Here is a 23996-nt window from a genome sequence, read left to right as displayed (position 1 = left end):
TACGTCGACCTACACGGGTAATTTCAATAAAAAAACGCAGCAGCAGCACGGGACAAAGATCAGATTAGATGCGATGCCCCAGCGATGCGATATCGGAAAAACGACGGAGGATTTTGAACGCGTATGATTGCGGGTTCCGTTCCCGTCGAATTGACAACGCGTAAAACGTGTGGGTACCTTCAGGTTCTCTCTCTCTCTCTCCTTATCTCTTTCTCTCCATCTCCAATCCGCGGGAGATGATTTGCTGCGAGAGGATGCTGGGGGTTAAGAGTTGCAATAAATTAGGTTCACCATATTGGAGTTTAATGGAAGTTTCTTGTGTTTTCTGGCGGAGATCGGCAACGATATGGAAGGTTGAGAGGATCTCGGAGGGTTCCGTATGCGCGTTACCGGTGAGAGTTTGAGAATTATGGGATTTTTATGGTTTTTTTGGTGTCGGTTTGGTTGTTGTGTGAAAAGGCGGATTTTGCACTATTATTTCTTACAGCAAAATTGTGGAACGAATATTCAATAAAAGCAGGAATAACAAGTCTGTTAAACTAAGAGAGCTATAGTAGACCACTGAAGTGTAAACAGGGTGATTCCCCGGGATGGCGTATTAGACGTTTATGTAAAACTTATCATAATTTTGAGCTGAAAATTTGCATATTGGGGTTTGAGACAATGATCTTTCTCCCTAAAATATTTTCAGATCTCTACGACTTCCGGTTATACCGGAAACAGACCACTACTTCCTTATTTCAAATGGCACACCCCGTATATTATTGCATCTTCAGATAGCTTGTTTGATGACAATTTAGGCAATATGCCATACCTTGGGTGAGAACTCAACGGTTGATGAGTTAATGAGATTCTTATGAAAAAAAGAGTGGCGATGGGGACTCACATTTTTTTAAATTTTTCTGCAGAAAAAGCCTTTTTTAGAAAAATTGTTTTTCTTTTTCGATTCTGCAAATACGTAGTATTATAAGACTGTTTGCGGTTTGGACAAAAAATGTACAGCTTGTTCATAAGGAGATCATGAACTTGGACAACTCAAATTCATCAAAACTCAAGATTTTCAAATTAGAACCTATATTTTTTATAATTTCAGTCGACTCTACGTACAAAAATAGAGGGGGTTACTTCAGCAAACCCTATACCTAAAATTAATACTTCAAAAGTTATCGAGGAAAAAGCTTAAATGAGGAAAAACAGTTATTCCTCACTGTGTGGTGTAGTCTGTGACTTCCGGTAAGCACAGAAAGAAACTAAAATTCGACGTTTCCATAACTAAATCTGACATTTCAAGAATAGAATAGTTATTTATAATACAAGTGAAGAAGGCATTGATATTCTTCCACAAGTTCAAAATTCAAAAACGAGCCACGAAGTGGCGAGTTTTTGAATTAACGAATGGTAGAATGAGCCTTCTGTACGAGTATTATACATTATTTTCTCTAATTCATTGCATTTTTATTGAAATTAATGAAATATTTCCATAAATATCATTTAGTGATTTTTGCATTGAAAAATGTTGGTTGGCAGAACTAATTTTTTTAAGGCAAATTGATGAATTGACAGATAAAGCCGTGGCGGAAAGTTCCGAGTACCAACATATAATAATAAAATATAACCATGAAAACTGTGCGTTTCTGATATATTCTCGCACGATTTGGTTCTACAAGATGTTTAAGAATGAATAGAATAACCACAGAATTAGAGAAATGAATTATTCGTAATTGAAAATTGTATTGGTTTATAGATTTTTTAAAAATCCCAACGAAAAATGAATTATAATTTATGAAATGTAAAATTTAGTTATCCGAACATCGAATTTTAGCTTCTTTCTGTGTTTTCCGGAAGTCACAGACTACTCCACACAGTGGGAAATTGCAGTTTGTTCCTCATTTAAGGTTCGATAACTCTTAAAGTATTCATTTTAGGTATAGGGTTTGCTTAAGTAACCCCCACTATTTTTGGACGTAGTATCGACTGAAATAATAAAAAATATAGGTTCTAACCTGAAAATCTTGAGTTTTTATGAATTTGAGTTGTCCAAGTTCATGATCTTTTTATCAACACCCTATAGGTACATTTTTGGTCCAAACCGCAAACTGTTTTCTAATACCACGTACTTATTTGCAGAATGAAAAACTCCTGATTCCTGAATCTTTTACATTGAATAACAACGATGACAAAACTTTTTATTCGGTTACATCTTTCTCTTGACCCACTCCATTCGCGAAAGAAGAAGCGAAAAAAGATCAAAAAAATTGTGTCCATCTAATTAGCATCGGGTGTCATTTAAATAAAATCTCAGTTCATTTCGAATACCGACCCAAATTCGTTTTGAAACAGGGCATAATGACACCCAAATTAAAGGAATATTGCAGAACTCGATTAGCTTTGTCGGCTCCTGAGGAACACCAACATGCAATAATTTGTGGGTTGACGTAGATTTATAACTCTTTCGTTTTTGGGAGAAGGGTTCGTGTTCTACAACAATTTTTGGCAGTTTCGTGGAAATATGGAGATATTTTGGCGGTCATGGTCCATCAAAAACTAATGAGGTGCAAAAATAATTACAGGATACGTCGTTATAATAGATTCGGAAAACGTTAATAAGAGGTTTAATTTCAGTTCCCTGAAAAAATCAAGATTTATATAACTCTCCAAGTTAAACTCACTAATTGAAAATCCTTCCTTAAATTCAATTATGTCCGTTCGTCCAGCCGTATACATGATAACTCTCGAACTTGAGTAATCTAACAAAGGCATTCGAGATACACTACCCTGAAAATTTCATGTTTATAAGTTTTTCGGTTCGAGAGATATTGGCCAGACCGACAGAAAAGTATATAAAGGGTGTTTTTTTAAAGCTATAGAACTTTAAATTACAATAAAACAACGATGGATTATTCGATTGACCTGAATGTTATTTATCCGCAAGATAATCTTGTGGCATTACATTTTAAATATGATGTCTGGCATATGACCGCCACGGCTGGCTCGGATGTAGTCCAATCTGGACGTCCAATTTTCGATGACTTTTTCCAACATTTGTGGCCGTATATCGGCAATAACACGGCGAATGTTGTCTTCCAAATGGTCAAGGGTTTGTGGCTTATCCGCATAGACCAATGACTTTACAGAAAGTAGTCTAGCGGTGTTAAATCACAAGATCTTGGAGACCAATTCACAGATCCAAAACGTGAAATTAGGCGGTCACCAAACGTCTCTTTCAATAAATCGATTGTGGCACGAGCTGTATGACATGTTCCGCCGTCTTGTTGGAACCACAGCTCCTGGACATCATGGTTGTTCAATTCAGGAATGAAAAAGTTAGTAATCATGGCTCTATACCGATCACCATTGTCTGTAACGTTCTGCCATCATCGTTTTTGAAGAAGTACGGACCAATGATTCCACCAGCCCATAAAGCGCACCAAACAGTCAGTTTTTCTGGATGTAACGGTGTTTCGACATACACTCGAGGTCTAGCTTCACTCCAAATGCGGCAGTTTTGTTTGTTGACGTAGCCATTCAACCAGAAGTGCGCTTCAGCGCTAAACAAAATAAAATGGACGTAGTGCGCGATACGTATTCCGCACAGAAGCAATATTTTCGAAATAAAATTGCACTATTTGCAAGCGTTGTTCAGGCGTGAGTCTATTCATGATGAATTGCCAAACCAAATTGAGAATGAATCGCTTGACAGCTGTTAAATCGGTCACTATCTTGAACAGTAATGCCAACATAAAGTTATATACCTCGCAAAAAAACACCCGTTATAAGTATATAAAAATTAAAAATAACAGAAACGTAACAACCTTCAACAAAGCTATAAAATTGAAAATATATAAGTGAAATCATATGATCCAGTCAAATAACTCTTTTTTTCATTTTTACTACACCGTGAACATAAAATTAGGTATACATGTTTTTCTTATGTCCTCAAAGTTTTTCTCAACAGAAAGCAATCTACTCTAATCTTGAACTTCAATAAAAACGACAAGGCTAGGGATAAAATAATTAATTTACTGGGTGTAAAATGTGTGTAAGTACGCATGAAAAACTAATTTTCCATGTCAAATGAGTAAATGCTACCAAGTGAAAACACTCTAAAAAGCGAATCGAGGTTAGCTCATTCAACTCATGCTCTTTACTATATTAAAAGAACATGGATTGAACCATGCATTAAATGTGATCCGAGTTACCTTGTTTCATGGTTCAACTAAGGATTGACCTCAAAATTACGCAGTTTACAACTGATCTTCATTCTTGATTATACCTGTTTTTGGATATTCTTATGATACCCCGGTATATTATACTATGTAACTTGAAAAACATTTTTTTTTTCAGGAAAATTAAAAGTTTTCACGTGAAAATTTTATATTATATCGATTGATTCGATGGTGTAGATTCTAAAAATGCTTGCAGTTCAGAGATTAGTCCCTTATTTCAGAAATTATAGGTTGTAAACTGAAATTTTCTAAAACATTTCGATAATATTCTCAAGGCTGGCAAATCTCTTTGAAGCAAAACACAGACTTGAAACCTCAATATGTTGCAGATCAAAGCTCTATCTATAAAAAACACTAGGCACACAAATACACTCTATTAGTGTGACGTCCCACACCGCCATTTTTGGTTCTCCTGTCAGTGTTCGGAATCCAAACAAATAAATTGTCATTCAAATTAGTACGGTGTCGTTGAAGGAATTGGCTTATTTCCATAAATAAGAGTAATTGAGGAACGATTTCAGCATTAATGGGTAGAAAGAAGGAACAAGGTTAGTACCAGTAAGTTTGAATTCTGTATCATTTCCCAGATTTTGTAAAAAGCCGTGTTTATTAGTTGAACTTCAAGTTCGAACTTACTGGCATTAATCTCGTGCCTTCTGTCTATCAATTAATAGTAAAATCGTTCCTAAAATAATCTTATTTATCAAAATAAGTCAATTTCTTCAACGACAACGTACTAATTTGAATGACAATTTGTTTGTTTGGATTCCGAACACTGACAGGAGAACTAAAATGGCGGTGTGTGGCGTCATCACTAATAGAGCGTATTGGGCTCATAAATGAAATACGAAAATCCTAGGTGCAATGTTGAGTTAGGAAAAAAAAACTGAATGAATTCGCACACGTATCTAAAAGCAGACAGAAAATAATAGCCACAATTTCACTACATAGCTTCAATCTAAAACCCATCCAAAAATGGACATAAACCGACTCGCTCATACGCAACATTTCTTCGAATATTCAAATAAGAACTTGTTCACCTTCCTACCCAACAAAGTGCTCTGCTCAAATCCAGACAAACCATACGATTTAATAGCGTTCAGAGACTGCAAAGCCGTGCTCCAATCTAATCAAGCACTAAACGCTATTAAGCTTAATATAACGATCAATTAAACGTAACAAAAAACCCAAACGCATACAAGAAACCAAACCAGTGTCATTCGACGTGTATTTTGCAATGAGCGAATTTTTTTGGAAAACACGTCGAAAAAACGACATAGAATGGGACCAATTATTATATAACTTCATTGCATACGTGCCTTTGACAAATTGAAGCGTATTATTATAAAATTAAACCAGTTGCTCTTGGGGTTATTCGATATTTCGTAGATAAGCAGACTTTCACACTCTGTGCGCATGTGTGACTTTGCTCGGCGGGCTTTGTCGCGATTCTATGCTCGTTATTGACACCGCGTCGAGCTTTAGATCTGGTATCTTACCGGACTTGTTTCATTGTTTCGTTTTCGATCTGGTTTATCAATGAATCTAGAGTACATTCCATGCCGATAGTCTAGCTCCAGTTCCAATTAAGTTCGATGTGACAATCGAGTGGAAATTGATTGATATCTGAATACGACTTTTTTTTGTACCAAACTAGAAGTCCAGTTATAACGCAACATACCAGTTTTCACCGTGGTCAATGAAGTATTTCAGTTTCTGTTGATGTTGAGATTATAAACTTTCAATTAAAAGAGTATTTTATCTTGGTTGAATCTGGGTAAGATACAGGATGTCGTTAAATTAAATGAACAATTGGTCCAGGAGTTTTTCATCACTGATTTAAGTTTTTATGTGGAAAATCTGTTCATCTGCCATACCTTCCAGATTTCATGGTTATCCTTCATTATAATATGTTGGTGCTCGGAAATCTCCCGTCACGGATTTTTCTATTATCTGCATAGAGTAATAAACATAGATTTCATTCTCAGTTTGGTGTGGCAATTCATCATGAATAGACTCACGCCTGAACAACGCTTGCAAAAAGTGCAATTTTATTTCGAAAATAATGATTCTGTGCGGAATACGTATCGCGCACTACGTCCATTTTATTTTGTTTAGCGATGAAGCGCACTTCTGGTTGAATAGCTACGTCAACAAACAAAACTGCCGCATTTGGAATAAAGCTTATCCTCAAGTGTATGTCGAAACACCGTTATATCCAGAAAGACTGACTGTTTGGTGCCCTTTTGGGGCTGGTGGAATCATTGGTCCGTACTTCTTCAAAAACGATGATGGCCAGAACCTTACAGTCGATGGTGATCGGTATAGAGCCCTGATTACTAACTTTTTCATTCCTGAATTGAATTGAACAACCATGATGTCCAGGAGCTGTGGTTCCAACAAGACGGCGCAACATGTCACACAGCTCGTGCCACAATCGATTTATTGAAAGACACGTTTGTTGACCGCCTAATTTCACGTTTTGGACCTGTGAATTGGCCTCCAAGATCTTGTGATTTAACACCGCTAGACTACTTTTTGTGGGACTATGTAAAGTCATTGGTCTATGGATAATCACAAACCCTTGACCATTTGGAAGACAACATTCGCCGTGTTATTGCCGATATACGGCCACAAACGTTGGAAAAAGTCATCGAAAATTGGACGTCCAGATTGGACTACATCCGAGCCATATTTAATATGTAATGCCACAAGATTATCTTGCGGATAAATAGAATTCATGTCAATCGAATAATCCATCGTTGTTTTATTGCAATTCAAAGTTCTATAGCTCTAAAAAAAACACCCTTTATAAATACCTATTCCATAATCAACCTTATAGAAAGGATTTTGTAATAGAAATCATACAATTAAAATGATTATAATGGTAACACTGACTATTTCTTTAGAATTTCTTATGTCATATATGTTGAGTAGGTTATTCCAATTATTCATGGAAAGGTACAGGCTTCAACAACGTTTAGAAATTGTTGAATTGATTCATCAATATCAGTGCTCATTTATGAAAAATGTATGAATATTTTGATTGAACAATTCAACAATTTTCAAACATTGTTGAAGCGTGTATCTTTCCATGATTAAATGACAAAACCTAAAGAACACAAATGACATAATAAATGTCATAAATGATACACGGTGTTGCCATTTTAACTATTGTAAATTGTATCATTCCTATTGGAAAACCCTTAACATTATTCCTCAGTTTCAGATTGAAGAAAATTCTATTTGTTCATTCTATCAGATATTTTTCACTTGTAAAAAGAAAAACGGCAAGGTAAATTACCCTTATTCCATTCCAATTTTTCACGCTTTCATGTAAACAATGCTTAACGTAATCTTAGAGTAATTGGCACAGTCTTCTTAATGTCGTTAGTCTTGATGCTAAGTTTATTATCCAGTTTACGAGTCAAATCTCATTCGACCGCATTAAAAGTGCCTTAACCGTATATTAATAGCTTAAAACTTCTTACGTTCAACATTCATTCGGATTGGTAGTCGAAAAAAATCCACTTTCTCGCCATTGCTGGTACATCCTTTAACTTCCTCCTGATGTAAACCTGGAATAAAGATAAATTTGTTATTACTAATCCCAGCAACGAGGTACGATTATTATTATTAATATCCAGAAATATATGAGATGCTTCGAAAGTAATCAGTATCAAGATTTCAAGGACGTATAAGTGATATTTGTTTCAAAAGTTTTAAGAATAACCTTAAGAGTTACCTATAACGATGCTATATAAATTTTAGATTGTAATTAGTCATTTTGACCAACCAGTATAAGTTCTGCCGTTTTAGTTTTCTGTGATTGACGTTTAAGAAATTACGTAATTTTAAATTCTCTATATTGATATCATTAATCATGTTGAGTGTGCTTCTTAGCATGGAGTGGAAAGTCTATAGAGACGATGTTTCATATTTAGTGCTAACTTCACTAAAATATACCAAAAAACATTACCTGTAAACGATGACTTAATGTTCTTACTGCTACACCAATCTTGAAAATTTTTGTAAATTCCTTCATATTTCTTTCGGGCATATAGTAATTCTGTATGGTAACATTAATTGCTTGACTTTTGGAATTGTATATAATATTTCATCTTCACTATCTGAATTAATCGTTCTCAGCAAAACATTCACAATAATTAGATATCAACTTGGTTTGGAAACGTCAAAATTATTTCCTCGGACATTCCTCCCCTCAATAACAATAATGGAATGTTCCTTTTCGGCCAATCGAATGAAAGCAGAGAAGTATAGAAGCACAGATCCATCTTTTCAGATTTATCATTGTGAGTTGAAGTAGTGAGTGATTATAACTCATGCTGTTTGTTAATAGATACTATAAATTCCTCAAAAGCAGTTTAATTATGAATATATATTATTCTGTGTCCGTAAAGTATGGAACAAATTCATTTTTAGCTAAACAGACCATTTTAAGAAATAATCCTGAAACACGTCGATTTTTTATTTTAATTTACCGAATTTTACAATAATAATCTAATATACAGGGTGAATTACTTTCGAGTAATGACGTCACCGTCATTTTTCTAAATGTAACACCCCCATTTTGTCTCAATTTTCGCTAGCTGAGCTGATTCCAAAATGTATCACATGTATATTTCAATTGGTACAGGGTGGACAAAAATACAATAGATGTGTGTGTGCTCATAGAATAACCATTTTTTTCATAAGAATCCCATCAACTCATGAACTGTTGAGTTTTTATCCAAGGTATGGCATATTACCGAAATTGTCATCAAAAATGCTATCTAATCATGCAATAATATACTGGGTGTACCAATTGAAATAAGGAAGTAGTAGTCTGTTTCTGATATAACCGGAAATTGTAGAGATCTGAAAATATTTTAGGAAGAAAGATCATAATCTCAAACCCCAATATGCAAATTTTCAGCTCAAACTTATGTTTAGTTTTCCATAAACGTGTAATAGGTCATCCCGGTGAATCACCCTGTATAAATGACTTTATGCAACGAACCAACCTTCGTTGAGTATACTCACAAACAACAACAAATTTATCTCATAATAAACACACCCAATTCAAGCTCCATCTTGATCCAATAAGAAAAACGATTACAGGAGCTCTATCCTGGATTACTCTCATTCATTCATCGGCTCTAAATGGCCAATTAAGTAACGTTCGAAAATGATTAACCCGTTAATTGGGAAATTAGTGAACGTAGTTGAGTTGTTGCCATAAATTCCAGTTTTCCAGCCGTTTGAAGTAACCAGTTCCCATTAGAACCTACCACCATTTTAAACGGATGCTGTACGTGCCAGATGAGTAGAAATTATCACTTTATTTCCGTTCTGAGGATCGAACCGAATCGCAGAAGCCGATTCCGAAGTTTGGGTATTAATTTGTACCATAAATGAAAAAATTTGCTTTTGAGCGCTCGTCTGTTCTCTGTTCATATACGCCTATTGCAGTTTTGGCGATCGCATATTACTAACGGGTGTTTTTTTTTTCGAGGTATATAACTTTAAGTTGGCATTACTGTTCAAGATGGCGACCGATTTAACAGCTGTCAAGTGATTTATTCTCAGTTTGGTTTGGCAATTCATTATGAATAGACTCACGCTGAACAACGCTTGCAAATAGTGCAATTTTATTTCGAAAATAATGGTTCTATGCGGAATACGTATCGCGCACTACGTCCATTTTATTTTATTTAGTGATGAAGCGCACTTCTGGTTGAATGGCTACGTCAACAAACAAAACTGCCGCATTTGGAGTGAAGCTAATCCACAAGTGTATGTCGAAACAACGTTACAACCAGAAAAACTGACTGTTTGGTGCGCTTTATGAGCTGGTGGAATCATTGGTCCGTACTTCTTTCAAAAACGATGATGGCCAGAACATTACAGTCAATGGTGATCGGTATAGAGCCATGATTACTAACTTTTTCATTCCTGAATTGAACAACCATGATGTCCAGGAGCTGTGGTTCCAACAAGACGGCGCAACATGTCACACAGCTCGTGCCACAATCGATTTATTGAAAGACACGTTTGGTGACCGCCTAATTTCACGTTTTGGACCTGCGAATTGGCCTCCAAGATCTTGTGATTTAACACCGCTAGACTACTTTCTGTGGGGCTATGTAAAGTCATTGGTCTATGCGGATAAGCCACAAACCCTTGACCATTTTGAAGACAACATTCGCCATGTTATTGCCGATATACGGCCACAAATGTTGGAAAAAGTCATCGAAAATTGGACGTCCAGATTGGACTACATCCGAGCCAGCCGTGGCGGTCATATGCCAGAAATCATATTTAAAATGTAATGCCACAAGATTATCTTGCGGATAAATAAAATACATGTCAATCGAATAATCCATAGTTGTTTTATTGCAATTTAAAGTTCTATAGCTCTCAAAAAAACACCCTCTATATACAAATTCATTATAAATAGGTCGAGCAAAAAAATGCAATAGTCTTGCTTTCATGGTGCAGAAACCATCAAATACCGTTGAAAAATAACAAAATAACTCTTATAGAGCCTAATTGAGTTTCATTGCCGGTATTCCGTAACAGGTTTTTCCTCAGAATACCGCTCATAAATACTAACAGGAACGAATAACCCAAAACAAATGTTCGGCTAATTGCCACAGCCTCCGTTGGTCCAGATCGAAAATTTTACCAATTAGCGTCTCCATTCCTTTATTTTACTGCAGTAATTAGGAGGACCTTACTTGGTTAGGTGACAACGTGTGCAGCTATACCAAGATCCTGTGTCGAGTTATCGATCAGATCAGACTATCCGACACGTCGCTAAGCAACCATCTCGCTCTATGCACTCTGTTTCTCTCGTCTTCTAGCCGTTGCCAGAACAACGGACGATTGCCATTTCGGCATCAGGGCCGGTAAAACGAAAAAAAATATTGGCCAATGTTGCAGGAAGTATGCTTCCATTATTCACTCAATATCAATTTCCGACAAGCTTTGGTATGTAGGGATTTGATAGTACTTGAAAATGTCGATAGTTGTCCTCCATTCAATTTCTTCTCTCTGAGGGTTCGCTATTCTGATCTGAAGTTTTGTCAGAATCGAAGTGAGAGATATAATTTCTATACTACACTGCGCAAAAAAATTAACGCACATTCTGAAAATCTCAGTTTTAATGAAAGTTAACTCTACATTGACTTTATAACATATTTTTTATGTTCTCTCGGTAAGGTTTTGAACGAAACAAGACACATTAAAAGGAAGAAAAATTCAGGATTTCACCGAATCTTATGTGGAAGAAGAGAAATAAACAATTTTCAAAATACTGGAATAATGATAAGTGATTTAATACTTGGTATTTCTACCTCTTGCGTTAATTACAGCTCGGCAACGACGGATCATACTCAAAATGAGTGATCTCAAAATGTTCTGATCTAATCCTTCCCAGACTTATCTGAGTTGGATTCCTAAGTCATTGAGAGTAGCTGGATGATTTTCTGAACTTCTCAGCCTTCTATTGAGGTTGTCCCAAACCTGCTCAATCGGATTGAGATCTGGACTTCTTGCTGGACATTCCATTCGAGAGACTTCAACCTCTTCAAGGTACTCCTGAACGATGCGCACACGATGGGGTCTGGCATTATCGTCCATAAAAATGATATTTTCACCAATGTATGGGGCAAATGGCACTACATGCTCTTCAAGAATGTTCCTTATATACCTATCAGCATTCATAGCTCCATTATCAACGACCACTAGGTCTGTGCGAGCAGTCAAAGATATTCCACCCCATACCATAATCGATCCTCCCCCGAAACCAGTAGTATTCAGGAAATTGCACTGAGCATATCTTTCATGAGGACGTCTGTATACAAGGGAACGTCGATCACAATGGTAGATGCAGAATCTAGACTCATATGTGAAGAGAACTCTTTCCCAATCAGCCTCTTCCCAATGGATATGCTCTCTCGCAAAATCCAAACGCGCCCTTCGATGGGCTGGGGTAAGAGCTGGGCCTCTTGCCGCGACCCGAGGCCTTAAATCATATTCTCTGAGGCGATTTCTTATTGTCTGAGTGGTGATTTGCACCCCAAGAGTTTGCTCAAGCTGATTTTGAAGGAGGCGAGCGGTTGCAAACCGTTGTCTCAACGAAGAAACTCTCAAGTAACGTTCTTGAATGGCAGTTGTTACCCGTGGTCTACCCTGTCCTGGTCTTCAGACATTCATACCTGTCTCCCTGAATCGCTGCAACATTCTGGACACACTTGTATGGGAAACTCCAAACCTTTCTACAATTAATGTCCACCCTTCTTCTCGCAAAAATACCGCTTGGACACATTCCTCTTGGGTCAAATTGCGTGTTTCGCGTTGCATAGCGATCGAGTGTAGAAAATCAAACGAAATAAAAACTATTGATCAATCCACGATTAGACTTTTGTTGAAAACATTACAAGTACTTCATTCCGAACGCCAAATTTTCTTGTCACTCTCATTAGATTGAAGGAAAATTTTAATCCCTAAATGTCTGCACTGGGTGTAAACTGTGAGCTCACGAAGAGTGTACCAAAGGAGATATCAGTTATCTTTGATAACTGTTTTTTTAATTATTATATTTTAAGACGATGTATACATGAGTTGAATCATAGATTTTCATCGAATATAAACCAACACAATTTATATTAAAATAGAATTGAAAATGAGTTCGGGTAGAAATGAAATTTATCCCAAGATTTCTCGATTGCAACCAGTCTACTTAATAATAATAAATTGAGGGATCTCTTCCTATTATACAGGAATACATCTACTATTCCCAAAAAAACCTTATTTCTACAATAACTTCAAGTTTTAAGGCAAGTTATGCCACTTTCTCTCTCCATCTTGAACCATAGTGAGAAAACTCTCTAATAGCTCTAATTTAAAAGACTGTCGAAATATTTCTGCATGATATTGTTATTTAGAAGTATTTTAACATTCAAATTGATCAAGTTCGTAGGTCTTGTAATAAAACGTATGAACAACTCTTTCTTGCCTACAGAGAACAATCATCGATTGCATGTTCCCTTATAAAGACGTCACAGTATTTTACATCTCAATTCTCCTCTTTCAGCCAAATTCAGACTGCTTCAGCGAGAGTGCTGCTTTGCCCAGTAGACCTGCAGCCACCCACTCTTTGTTACTCGAACCAAACGGAAGAGGAAAAAAAACCTACTACGAGTTGGATTTCTATTGGTTATATGAGGCAGCTTAATGTGGGTAAATGTGATTTATTGACAGTTTAGGTTGCTGAAAATAATAAGAGTAAATAAAAGTGAGAGGATACGGCATTAAATATGCATGCGAAAGTTAACTGAACGCCTACATTAGGCAATAAAGGATAGAACCGACCAGGTATGATATATGATTCGCAGGACCGACTTCAGATGCCCACCTATGCATGTAACGAGATGCAATTCAGGTCCGTACTACCGTTTTTTCGTTTTATTGGGGCAAGTGGGTGATAAATAATACAAATAAAACTGAGGAAAGCACTGATGTAAATCTTCACACAATAGGTTACGGGCCTCACTAGTCAAAACACATATTTTCTTAAATAAACGACTTTATACGTCAGCATAGTCACCTGCAAGAATGGTAGTGCAACGTTTCTTTAACTTTTCAATGCCTTTACTGTATAAAAATTCATCTTTCCTCTCGAAATAGGCTTAAACCTCGACAATCACTTCTTCTTTAAAGTTAAACTTCTTTCCCTGGAGCATTGTCTTGGTGATAGAGCATTTTTGTTGGTATTTGAGGATGTTTTTTCTTAATTTCTATACTCAACCGTTCCAATAACGTATAATTATATTCATGGTTTAAGCTTTGTCAAGAAAAAACTCTGAGAATTCTTTCTCTTAATATTTTTTCCATCTTGGCGGTAGGGCATCAACTGAACTTCAGCTATTTATATATGTGCTAATAGGTAGATAAACTATTCGGCTTTCAGAAAGCATTTTGTTGAAGTGATAATCCCTTCAAATCCTTTCAGTATGAATGCTCTCGAATTATCATCATAATTGATATGCGATTCATTTCAATGCCACAATACCTGAAGGAACACAATGGACTTCCAACAGAAGCAATAATTCTATTGAATTATTGAGGTTTCTCTTTGCACTCGAAAGGGATGACTTGCGGATTGAATAGATGTCGAAGTTTTAACTTCAGATAATAAATAGCTTTGAACTTTCATCATTTTACTTCCGGAGAGAAAAGAAGCTTTGCACTCACTTTTAAACAAATTTTACTTCCGGAGAGAAAAGAAGCTTTGCACTCACTTTTAAACAAATTTTTGAGCTCCGATGTCGATATTCCCCTTGAAAAATACATTCACATTCAATCTGGACAACTATAATTTTGTGTCTGTCGGTCTGTTTGTCCACAAAACCTTGCAGCAAGCTCACCTCCTACAATTCATGAACATTTAGTTTGTCCCGTAGATGATCTCAGAAAAAATTCAACTTCTTCAGGTAATAACTGTGTGTTGAGTATTTGTACCATGTTTTTCAACTTTCATAGTTTACAAGACGGTTCTAGAAGTCGTATTCAAGCCAAAGATGTGGATTTTACTGAGACCTGCGCATTCACCATTTGGTATAATCCTCAGTATCACAGAAGCTACTATATTTATCTTAGCTGTTTCCAATAGGTTGTTAAAATACTCTCACGTTTCAAATCAATCATTTCATCATTACCAAAACGAATTAATTTTCAAAGAATGAAGTCAAAACTTCAAATTCGATTTACAATCGAAACAACACATCGGCAGTTTTCAGTTGACAGCAAAAATACTAAAACTGCACTACGCATGGAGACATTTCATACCTAAAGTGAATAGACTATACCTATTTTTGAATCACCATTCAGATTATTTTATTATTATAATAGAACGTGCTATAAAGGTTCCCTGATGCATTTGAATAATAACATTATATTTCACACATCAATGCTAAAAATTAAAATATTGAAAATATAATCTAAGTTCAGAAAACCAATTATAATACTTTATCAGATTCCAAAGAATCTCCTCTCGAAATGTGGAAAAATTCCGAATATGACTGCTATTTCTGTCAGCTTTTATTGATTGGAGTTAATGCAAAAGTTTTCCTTGAAATCAAGTTATATCTCCCAAACTCATTTCGTGAAGTTTACCGACAAAATAAATTGAGTTTCCTTTGAATAATGGAACTGCTTTGGAACAGAACCGGTATAGGAGTATAGGAACCAGGATATAAGACAGGATTATGGGAATAAAGTTGAGAAAACAATGTTCCAGTATCCTTTTCATTAAATTATGAAATCAGGCATTTTTCCTGTCAAAAAACAAAATGGAATAACACGAATTTGCCGTCTTGTTCCATGATAACAACGAAGTCGTTTTTCTGAAATCGTTCAAGAATGGCTGCTCTCTCGAAAATCTACAATCCTCGATAATTACAAATGCATTCCCCTCAGAAAAAGTTATGGCATCGATATCCATAACTTTATCCTTATTAGTTCATTAACTCCCAAATATAGAAGTTCAATAGGCACCAGTATACAATAGGTATAATACAATAAGTAAATCTGCATTCAATAGTTAAGTCTTCCTAAAAAGTAGGAGGTGAATAAGGATTTTTTTATTTTGTATGAGTAGGAAAAGAATAATGAGACCTTTATGATTATATTTAACGGGTGTTTTTTTTCGAGGTATATAACTTTGAGTTGGCATTACTGTTCAAGATGGCGACCGATTCAACAGCTGTCAAGTGATTGGTTTGGCAATTCATCATGAATAGACTCACGCCCGAACAACGCTTGCAAATAGTGCAATTTCATTTCGAAAATAATAGTTCTGTGCGGAATACGTATCGCGCACTACGTCCATTTTATTTTGTTTAGCGATGAAGCGCACTCCTGGTTGAATGGCTACGTCAACAAACAAAACTGCCGCATTTGGAGTGAAGCTAATCCTCAAGTGTATGTCGAAACACCGTTACATCCAGAAAAACTGACTGTTGGGTGCGCTTTATGGGCTGGTGGAATCATTGGTCCGTACTTCTTCAAAAACGATGATGGCCAGAACGTTACAGTCAATGGTGATCGGTATAGATCCATGATTACTAACTTTTTCATTCCTGAATTGAACAACCATTATGTCCAGGACCTGTGGTTCCAACAATATGGCGCAACATGTCACACAGCTCGTGCCACAATCGCTTTATTGAAAGACACGTTTGGTGACCGCCTAATTTCACGTTTTGGACCTGTGAATTGGCCTCCAAGATTTTGTGATTTAACACCGCTAGACTACTTTCTGTGGGGCTATGTAAAGTCATTGGTCTATGCGGATAAGCCACAAACCCTTGACCATTTGGAAGACAACATTCGCCGTGTTATTGCCGATATACGGCCACAAATGTTGGAAAAAGTCATCGAAAATTGGACGTCCAGATTGGACTACATCCGAGCCAGCCGTGGCGGTAATATGCCAAAAATCATATTCAAAATGTAATGCCACAAGATTATCTTGCGGATAAATAAAATTCATGTCAATCGAATAATCCATCGTTGTTTTATTGCAATTTAAAGTTCTATAGCTCTAAAAAATCACCCTTTAGAATGATTGGAGACTTCAACTACGGATATGATGAATCACTTAAAAAACGATTGAATTAAATCAACAATATTTCCCAAAAAATAACACAATTCTCATTGTCCTTGCTGATGGAATAATTCCAAGCAACTGAGGCCACCTGATGTACAACAAAACGTCAGTCCTATCGAATAATAACATGGAAACGAACAATAATTACGATTTCGAACATTTCCCTCATCATTATATTTGTAATTGCGTGTCATTATGCTAATCCAGATCAGATTATCCTCACACAAAAAAATCGAAATTCTGTTGCGAAATTAATTTGGGGTCAATCACTCAAACGTCATGCCCAAATGCTCTTCACCTCGTCCGAAAGAGTAGAACCAGTTGGTCAAAGCGAGAGTGGCCACAAACAGAGGTGCGAATTGAGATGCAAATAATTTCTCACAACAGATGCTTTCACGTTCGATTAGACAGAAAGGCTTTCGAGGAAAATATAACAATGGACGCTTTATTGTTCCCCGGGATTTTTAAGCAGAGGATCCGTGCGCACTTGAACCTGTCGTGAAAACTTGAGGCTTTTATGTGCCGGAATGGTGTTAATAAATACTTCCACAAAGATCGACTTGAGAACGTGCATTTGAATAGAATGAGGCGAAAATTGTGTGAAGGTGGCTATGGGAAGATTGTACGATATGAGCTGGCGAGAAGTGTTCGACTTTTCACCAACGGTCAAGTTGGTTTTGGAAAGAATAAGGTCATAGACTACTTTGATATGAAGGGTGCTTTTTTTAGAGCTATAGAACTTCAAATTGCAATAAAACAACGATGGATTATTCGATCGACATGAATTTTATTCATCCGCAAGACAATCTTGTGGCATTACATTTTAAATATGATTTCTGGCATATGACCGCCACGGCTGGCTCGGATGTAGTCCAATCTGGACGTCCAATTTTCGATTACTTTTTCCAGCATTTGTGGCCGTATATCGGCAATAACACGGCGAATGTTGTCTTCCAAATGGTCAAGGGTTTGTGGCTCATCCACATAGACCAATGACTTCACACAGCCCCACAGAAAGTATGCTAGCGGTGTTAAATCATAAGATCTTGAAGGCCAATTCACAGGTCCAAAACGTGAAATTAGGCGGTCACCAAACGTGTCTTTCAATAAATCGATTGTGGCACGAGCTGTGTGACATTTGCGCCGTCTTGTTGGAACCACATCTCCTGGACATCATGGTTGTTCAATTCAGGAATGAAAAAGTTAGTAATCATGGCTCTATACCGATCACCATTGACTGTAACGTTCTGGCCATCATCATTTTTGAAGAACTCGGACCAATGATTCCACCAGCCCATAAAGCGCATCAAACAGTCAGTTTTTCTGGATGTAACGGTGTTTCGACATACACTTGAGGATTAGCTTCACCCAAAATGCGGCAGTTTTGTTTGTTGACGCAGCCATTCAACCATAAGTGCGCTTCACCGCTAAACAAAATAAAATGGACGTAGTGCGCGATACAATTTTCGAAATGCAATTGCACTATTTGCAAGCGTTGTTCAGGCGTGAGTCTATTCATGATGAATTTCCAAACCAAACCGAGAACAGCTGTTAGATCGGTCGCCATCTTGAACAGTAATGCCAACTTAAAGTTATATACCCAAAAAAAAAAAAAACACCCGTTATTAGGCCAATTGAAAAGTCCCCGTTCTGGTGCACAGATGGCGGTGTTAGTATTGAATCCATATGATTTTTAGTTAGGTGAGACCTATTTGGAAGCGAAAGACAAATCATACTACAAAAATGGTATTGAAATATTTATGCCAAATTTAAGTTGAATATCTTGTTAAGGAGCTATGAGAAAAAAAAAACTATCAAACTCTAAAAATCTTGAGAAAAAAGCGTTTATGGGCCCATGTTTATTCTTTAATGATTAATAAAGACGTGAATATGAAGCTCCAGACTTCAGGTCATTGTTTTCTACATTTTTTAATTGTCATAAAAATAGAATAGAAGTTCAATAATACGACGGAATTCAGCCTATCTGTTCAAAACCTCAAAGCTACCTTCATCATTGATAATCCAACTTGTTTGACATATTTATCATCGACAATTCTTCGATATGTTGATAACGGTAGCACTTTTACGTCCAGGATGGTACTCTCTATATCTGCATATCTATTTTATGTCATGATAGTGTATATAACGTTTTTATTGGTTACTTGTCAGTTACATAACAGTGTACTTTATGGTCGTGTGGGTTGATAGTAGATAATCTTCGGTCTGTGAGAACACAAAATTGTATTTCACAGAATTATATTATCCTTCAATTCCCTATGGTTCTGATAATGTGAAAAATTCTTTGTTTATATCTGCAACCTAAATCTCGTTTATGTCGGCTCCAAATTTGTGAATTTGCAGATATCGGGACAATCTTTTTGAAAACCAAAAAACGTTATAATTTTGATGATTGAGATATTTCGAATAGACGATAGGAATGCGAAATAGGTAACTGTGTAACAGTGTGAAACCTAACAATGGGCATTGAACACATGGCAACTGAAGTTTTAGTAACAGTACATTTATTCTCTTAAAAGACGAAATATATGGCTCTCCTCAAACGGTATATCTACATATTATGACGGTATTAGTTCGAAGATGATGAGTTTATAACACTTTTAGGTGCAAATTCATTGGTTCAATTTTTCATTCTCGTCGAAGCAATATAACTTCAATATTTTTGATGCTATAGCATTTTTGAATTGGAATTTTCACATTAACAAAAATGAAATCTTTGGGTATGCATTCATTTCATTGATTCTCTCATTCAGCAGAAAATGAATCTGTAAGCCTGATAAGAACTACCTAGTCCCAGGTCAGAACTAAAGCGTGTTCTTTTTCGAGGTATATAATTTTAAGTTGGCATTACTGTTCGAGATGGCGACCGATTTAACAGCTGTCAAGAGATTTATTCTCAGTTTGGTTTGGCAATTCATCATGAATAGATTCACCCCTGAACAATGCTTGCAAATAGTGCAATTTTATTTCGAAAATAATGGTTTTGTGCGGAATACGTATCGCGCACTATCCATTAGCGATGAAACGGACTTCTGGTTGAATGGCTACGTCAACAAACAAAACTGCCGCATTTAAAGTGAAGCTAATTCTCAATGGTGATCGGTATAGAGCCATGATTACTAACTTTTTCATTCCTGAATTGAACAACCATAATGTCCATGAGCTGTGGTTCCAACAAGACGGCGCAACATGTCACATAGCTCGTGCCACAATCGATTTATTGAAAGACACGTTTGGTGACCGCCCAATTTCACGTTTTGGACCTGTCAATTGGCCTCCAAGATCTTGTGATTTAACACCGCTAGACTACTTTCTGTGAGGCTATGAAAAGTCATTGGTCTATGCGGATAAGCCACAAACCCTTGACCATTTGGAAGACAACATTCGCCGTGTTATTGCCGATATACGGTCACAAATGTTGGAAAAAGTCATCGAAAATTGGACGTCCAGATTGAACTACATCCGAGCCAGCCGTGGCGGTCATATGCCAGAAATCATATTTAAAATGTAATGCCACAAGATTATCTTGCGGATAAATAAAATTCATGTCAATCGAATAATCCATCGTTGTTTCATTGAAATTTAATTATTTAATAATTCTATAGCTCTAAAAAAAAAACACCCTTTATGAGGGATTCCCATAGCAACGTTTGGAGAATACGGCGGGTGAGGTAGGACTTCCCCTTTCAACGTTTCCAAATATCTCTTGACCACTTTCGCAACATGGGGTCGAGTATTGTCATGCTGTAAAATCACTTTATCATGTCTCTTGTTGTATTGCGGCCGTTTTTCTTTCAGTGCTCGGCTCAAACGCATTAATTTCGTTCGATAACAATCGCCTGTGATTGTTTCAATCGGTTTTAACAACTCATAATGCATTACACCGAGCTGGTCCCACCAAATACTGTGTTTGACTGTGGAATCTTAAATATTCGGTTTGGCCGTCGACATGGAAGCATGGCCGGGATATCCCCAAGATTTTCTGAGCTTGGGATTATCGTAATGAACCCATTTTTCGTCTTCAATCACAATGCGATGCAGAAATCTCTTCCGTCTTTGTCTTGCAAGCAGCTGTTCACAAGCAAACAAACGCCGTTCAACATCTCTCGGCTTCAACTCGTACGGCTCCCAATTTCCTTGTTTTTGAATAATTTCCATGATTTTCAGGTGTTTTGAAATGGCTTGTTGCGTCACTCCCAATGATCCTGCCTATTCTGGTTGCGTTTAACACTAGTCTTGATTAAGTAATGCCTCCAATTCTGCATCTTCGAAAACCTGCTTTCTTCCATCGCCATGCTGGTCTTCGACGTCAAAAGCACTGTTCTTGAAGCGTTGAAACCACCCTCGGCACGTTCTCTCACTAATAGCAGCAACACCATAGGTATTTGAAAGCATTCGATGAGCCTCAGCCGCAGATTTCTTCTTATTAAAGCAGAAAATTAAAACCTCCCGCATATGACCAGAATTTGGCTGGTAAGCTGACATGTTTAATCGAGAACAACTTTATGATGCAGACACAAATCGACTAATATTTCGATGGCGTTATGTTTACAAGCACCTAAGCTTGTTGTATGGCATCTACGATGTATTTATTTCGACTACCACTCACCGCTACAGCCACTTATTGCAAATCGGCGGAAGAAAAGTTGTAATAAGTCCTGTAAAAGTGCTTTCTAACCATTGCGAAAGTTTCTATCAATTGACACCAGCACCAGCTATCCCTTTTGCGGTAACAGCCTCGAGCAATCACAGTAGGTGTTGCTACGTCCAAAATGACTTACAGGTTCATTGTTGAGATGAACGAACAACCTGAGGAATCAATTAATAATGTTGTTTCTCAGGCAACACCGCTAACTTGTTCATATCGATAATCTTCTGTGCCAATTAATTTGATAAATTAGGCTCAATACTTGAATATTTCTGTTGCACAACTCCCCCATTGTTTTGTATAATGGTTGGTCTTGCGAAAATCCCTTGTTAATGAAGAGAGCCGCTTTTTGGGTGTCATTAGAATTTAGAAAAGTGCTTTGGGTGTCTTTGTTCTGAAAATCGCGTGTTTGGATGTTACGTAATAAATATCTGTGGAATTAAAAGATCTTGCTACATTATGCTGTGCTTATTCACAATGAGTTTTTTTTCTTCAATTGTAGTGGGAAGTGTTGGGAACGATACTCATTTGTTAGGGATATTTGCAAAGATCTTTTATGGTTTTTTCGTTTTTTAACTGCTCATGAAATTTTCACAGTACATGTTTTAGAATATATACAGGCTGACCCAAGTTTGAATCATCAAACGATCTTTTAGTATTTTTTTCCTTTGAGCATGTTTCCTGACTTGTTCTACTTTTTTATTCATTATTCAAAAACTGATTTCGATATGGACCACGATAAAAAAAGTTTAAAAAAATACTGGACACAATTATTTGTCCTACTAATACCTATAGAGTAATAAACATAGATAGAGGAAGTATACGCAATTTTAACATGTCCCCAACATGGTTAGATTACGTTGTCGGATTGTGATATATTTTCAAATCAACAATTTTACAATATCGTTATGAATGTATATTATTTTGAATGAAATATATTTATTTGAGTAATTCCCGATTGAATATGCAAATTTGAATATTTGGAATCCGATATTTTTCCTAATTGTCGAATTTATAATAAGCAAAATATTTATTATTTTCTGTATCTACCTGTTTCGTCTCCAAAGAACACCTACCCGGTGAACAAAGACGTCTAATATGGAGAATGGTAAATGAATATGATTCCAAAGGAGGCTTCAAATGACTATTGTCTCGTAAAATATATTCATAAAACTGACAACATCAAAATCTAATTTCTTCGAAATATTGACCACGTCAAAAAATTATGTTTCATAGATATCTTAGATACAGAGTTTCTCCAACATACTCCCACCTTGAGTTACAAAACATCAGAGGAGTAACTCAATTCCAAATCACCCTGTATACTTCGATGGGGGTTTGACAATTCTCCCATATCTTGTGACCACAGGTTTTTTCTCATGTGCGGGTTTGTCATCTTTTTCATTTTTCTGTTCTTCTGGTTCTCTGTCCCTTTTCGTTTCTTTCTCTTCTTTCATTTTTTCTTGTCCTATTTTGTTTAGAGCATGGAAATCTATTTCGTTATCCCGACTATTGATTTCTAGGGGATAAATTCTTTGCACTGGTCTCAATAATGACCCCGTAGCTGTTTTCAAGCGAACTACTCGAATTTTACCATCTCGCCCTGGAATCATTTCTTCTATTCGAGCCAGTGGCCAATCCAAGCCAAGTGGACCGGCAAGATCTACACCTGCGACTTCGAATACATTTGCATCTCTCACTCTATCTCTTGGCAAAGGTATCGGTGAAACTTCGGATGATTTTCCATTGTATCGTCTGCATACAACACATTTTGTAACGATTGATCTAAGTGTTTTTCTTCCTTTAAGTATCCAAAATCTTTCTCTCAGCAGGCCCTGTACACCAACATGGGAAGCTTTCACATGTTGTTCATGAGCAATTTTATCGACTACTGGATGCTTGCTGGGTAAAACAGCTGGGAAACGGAAATCTCGCGAATCTTCTCGGGCAGAAATTTTCGTTGAAAGTCGTATTATTCCATCATTATCAATAAAAGCACATAAAGTTTTCAGATTGGGATCATTCAGTCCCTCAAATGCCTCTTCTTGAATAAACTTTATGATGCAGTTTTCGGACGAAAACAGCTCTGCCAGTGACAATGGACCTCTTTTCTTTTCATTTCGGTTAAGAGAGTTGAAAATGAATCTTCGTATCCAACTCAATATCCTCACGATTTTTTCGAATCCTGAAAAACGCTCGTAAAACCATGAAGAACATTGGTTTGAAAATAACATTGAAGAAGTCACACACTTTCTTTTTTCAGTATTGATAACATTTTCTTCGACAGAATAATTTTGAGAAGGCCATTGTTCAGGGGATTTTTTTAGCCATTCCGGACCCTCCCACCATCTCGACTCAACTAATTGCTTAGGAGAACATCCACGAGAAGGTACATTTGACTGTTTTGGAGCAGGTACAAATTTCGTAG

The 23996-nt window shown here is 36.7% G+C and overlaps 2 protein-coding genes across 2 annotated transcripts in view; one reads left to right on the top strand and one right to left on the bottom strand.

The window, feature by feature from the left end:
• LOC123683872 overlaps positions 1-23996 on the top strand; it is a 64892-nt gene that overhangs the window by 1762 nt on the left and 39134 nt on the right. The window contains exon 2 of the mRNA XM_045622846.1: positions 13327-13472. Within this exon, the coding sequence (XP_045478802.1) occupies positions 13327-13472 (146 nt within the window). The remainder of the gene's footprint in view (positions 1-13326; positions 13473-23996) is intronic.
• LOC123683871 (SH3 and multiple ankyrin repeat domains protein 3) overlaps positions 1-23996 on the bottom strand; it is a 124529-nt gene that overhangs the window by 77837 nt on the left and 22696 nt on the right. Inside the window, exon 2 of the mRNA XM_045622840.1 lies at positions 7718-7804. The gene's annotated coding sequence lies outside the window, so the exon portion shown is untranslated. The remainder of the gene's footprint in view (positions 1-7717; positions 7805-23996) is intronic.

Source organism: Harmonia axyridis, chromosome 7, assembly GCF_914767665.1.
Source record: "Harmonia axyridis chromosome 7, icHarAxyr1.1, whole genome shotgun sequence".
Classification (NCBI taxonomy): domain Eukaryota; kingdom Metazoa; phylum Arthropoda; class Insecta; order Coleoptera; family Coccinellidae; genus Harmonia; species Harmonia axyridis.
Note: the sequence above shows the minus strand (reverse complement) of the source record. Positions and strands in the feature narration are given on the sequence as shown.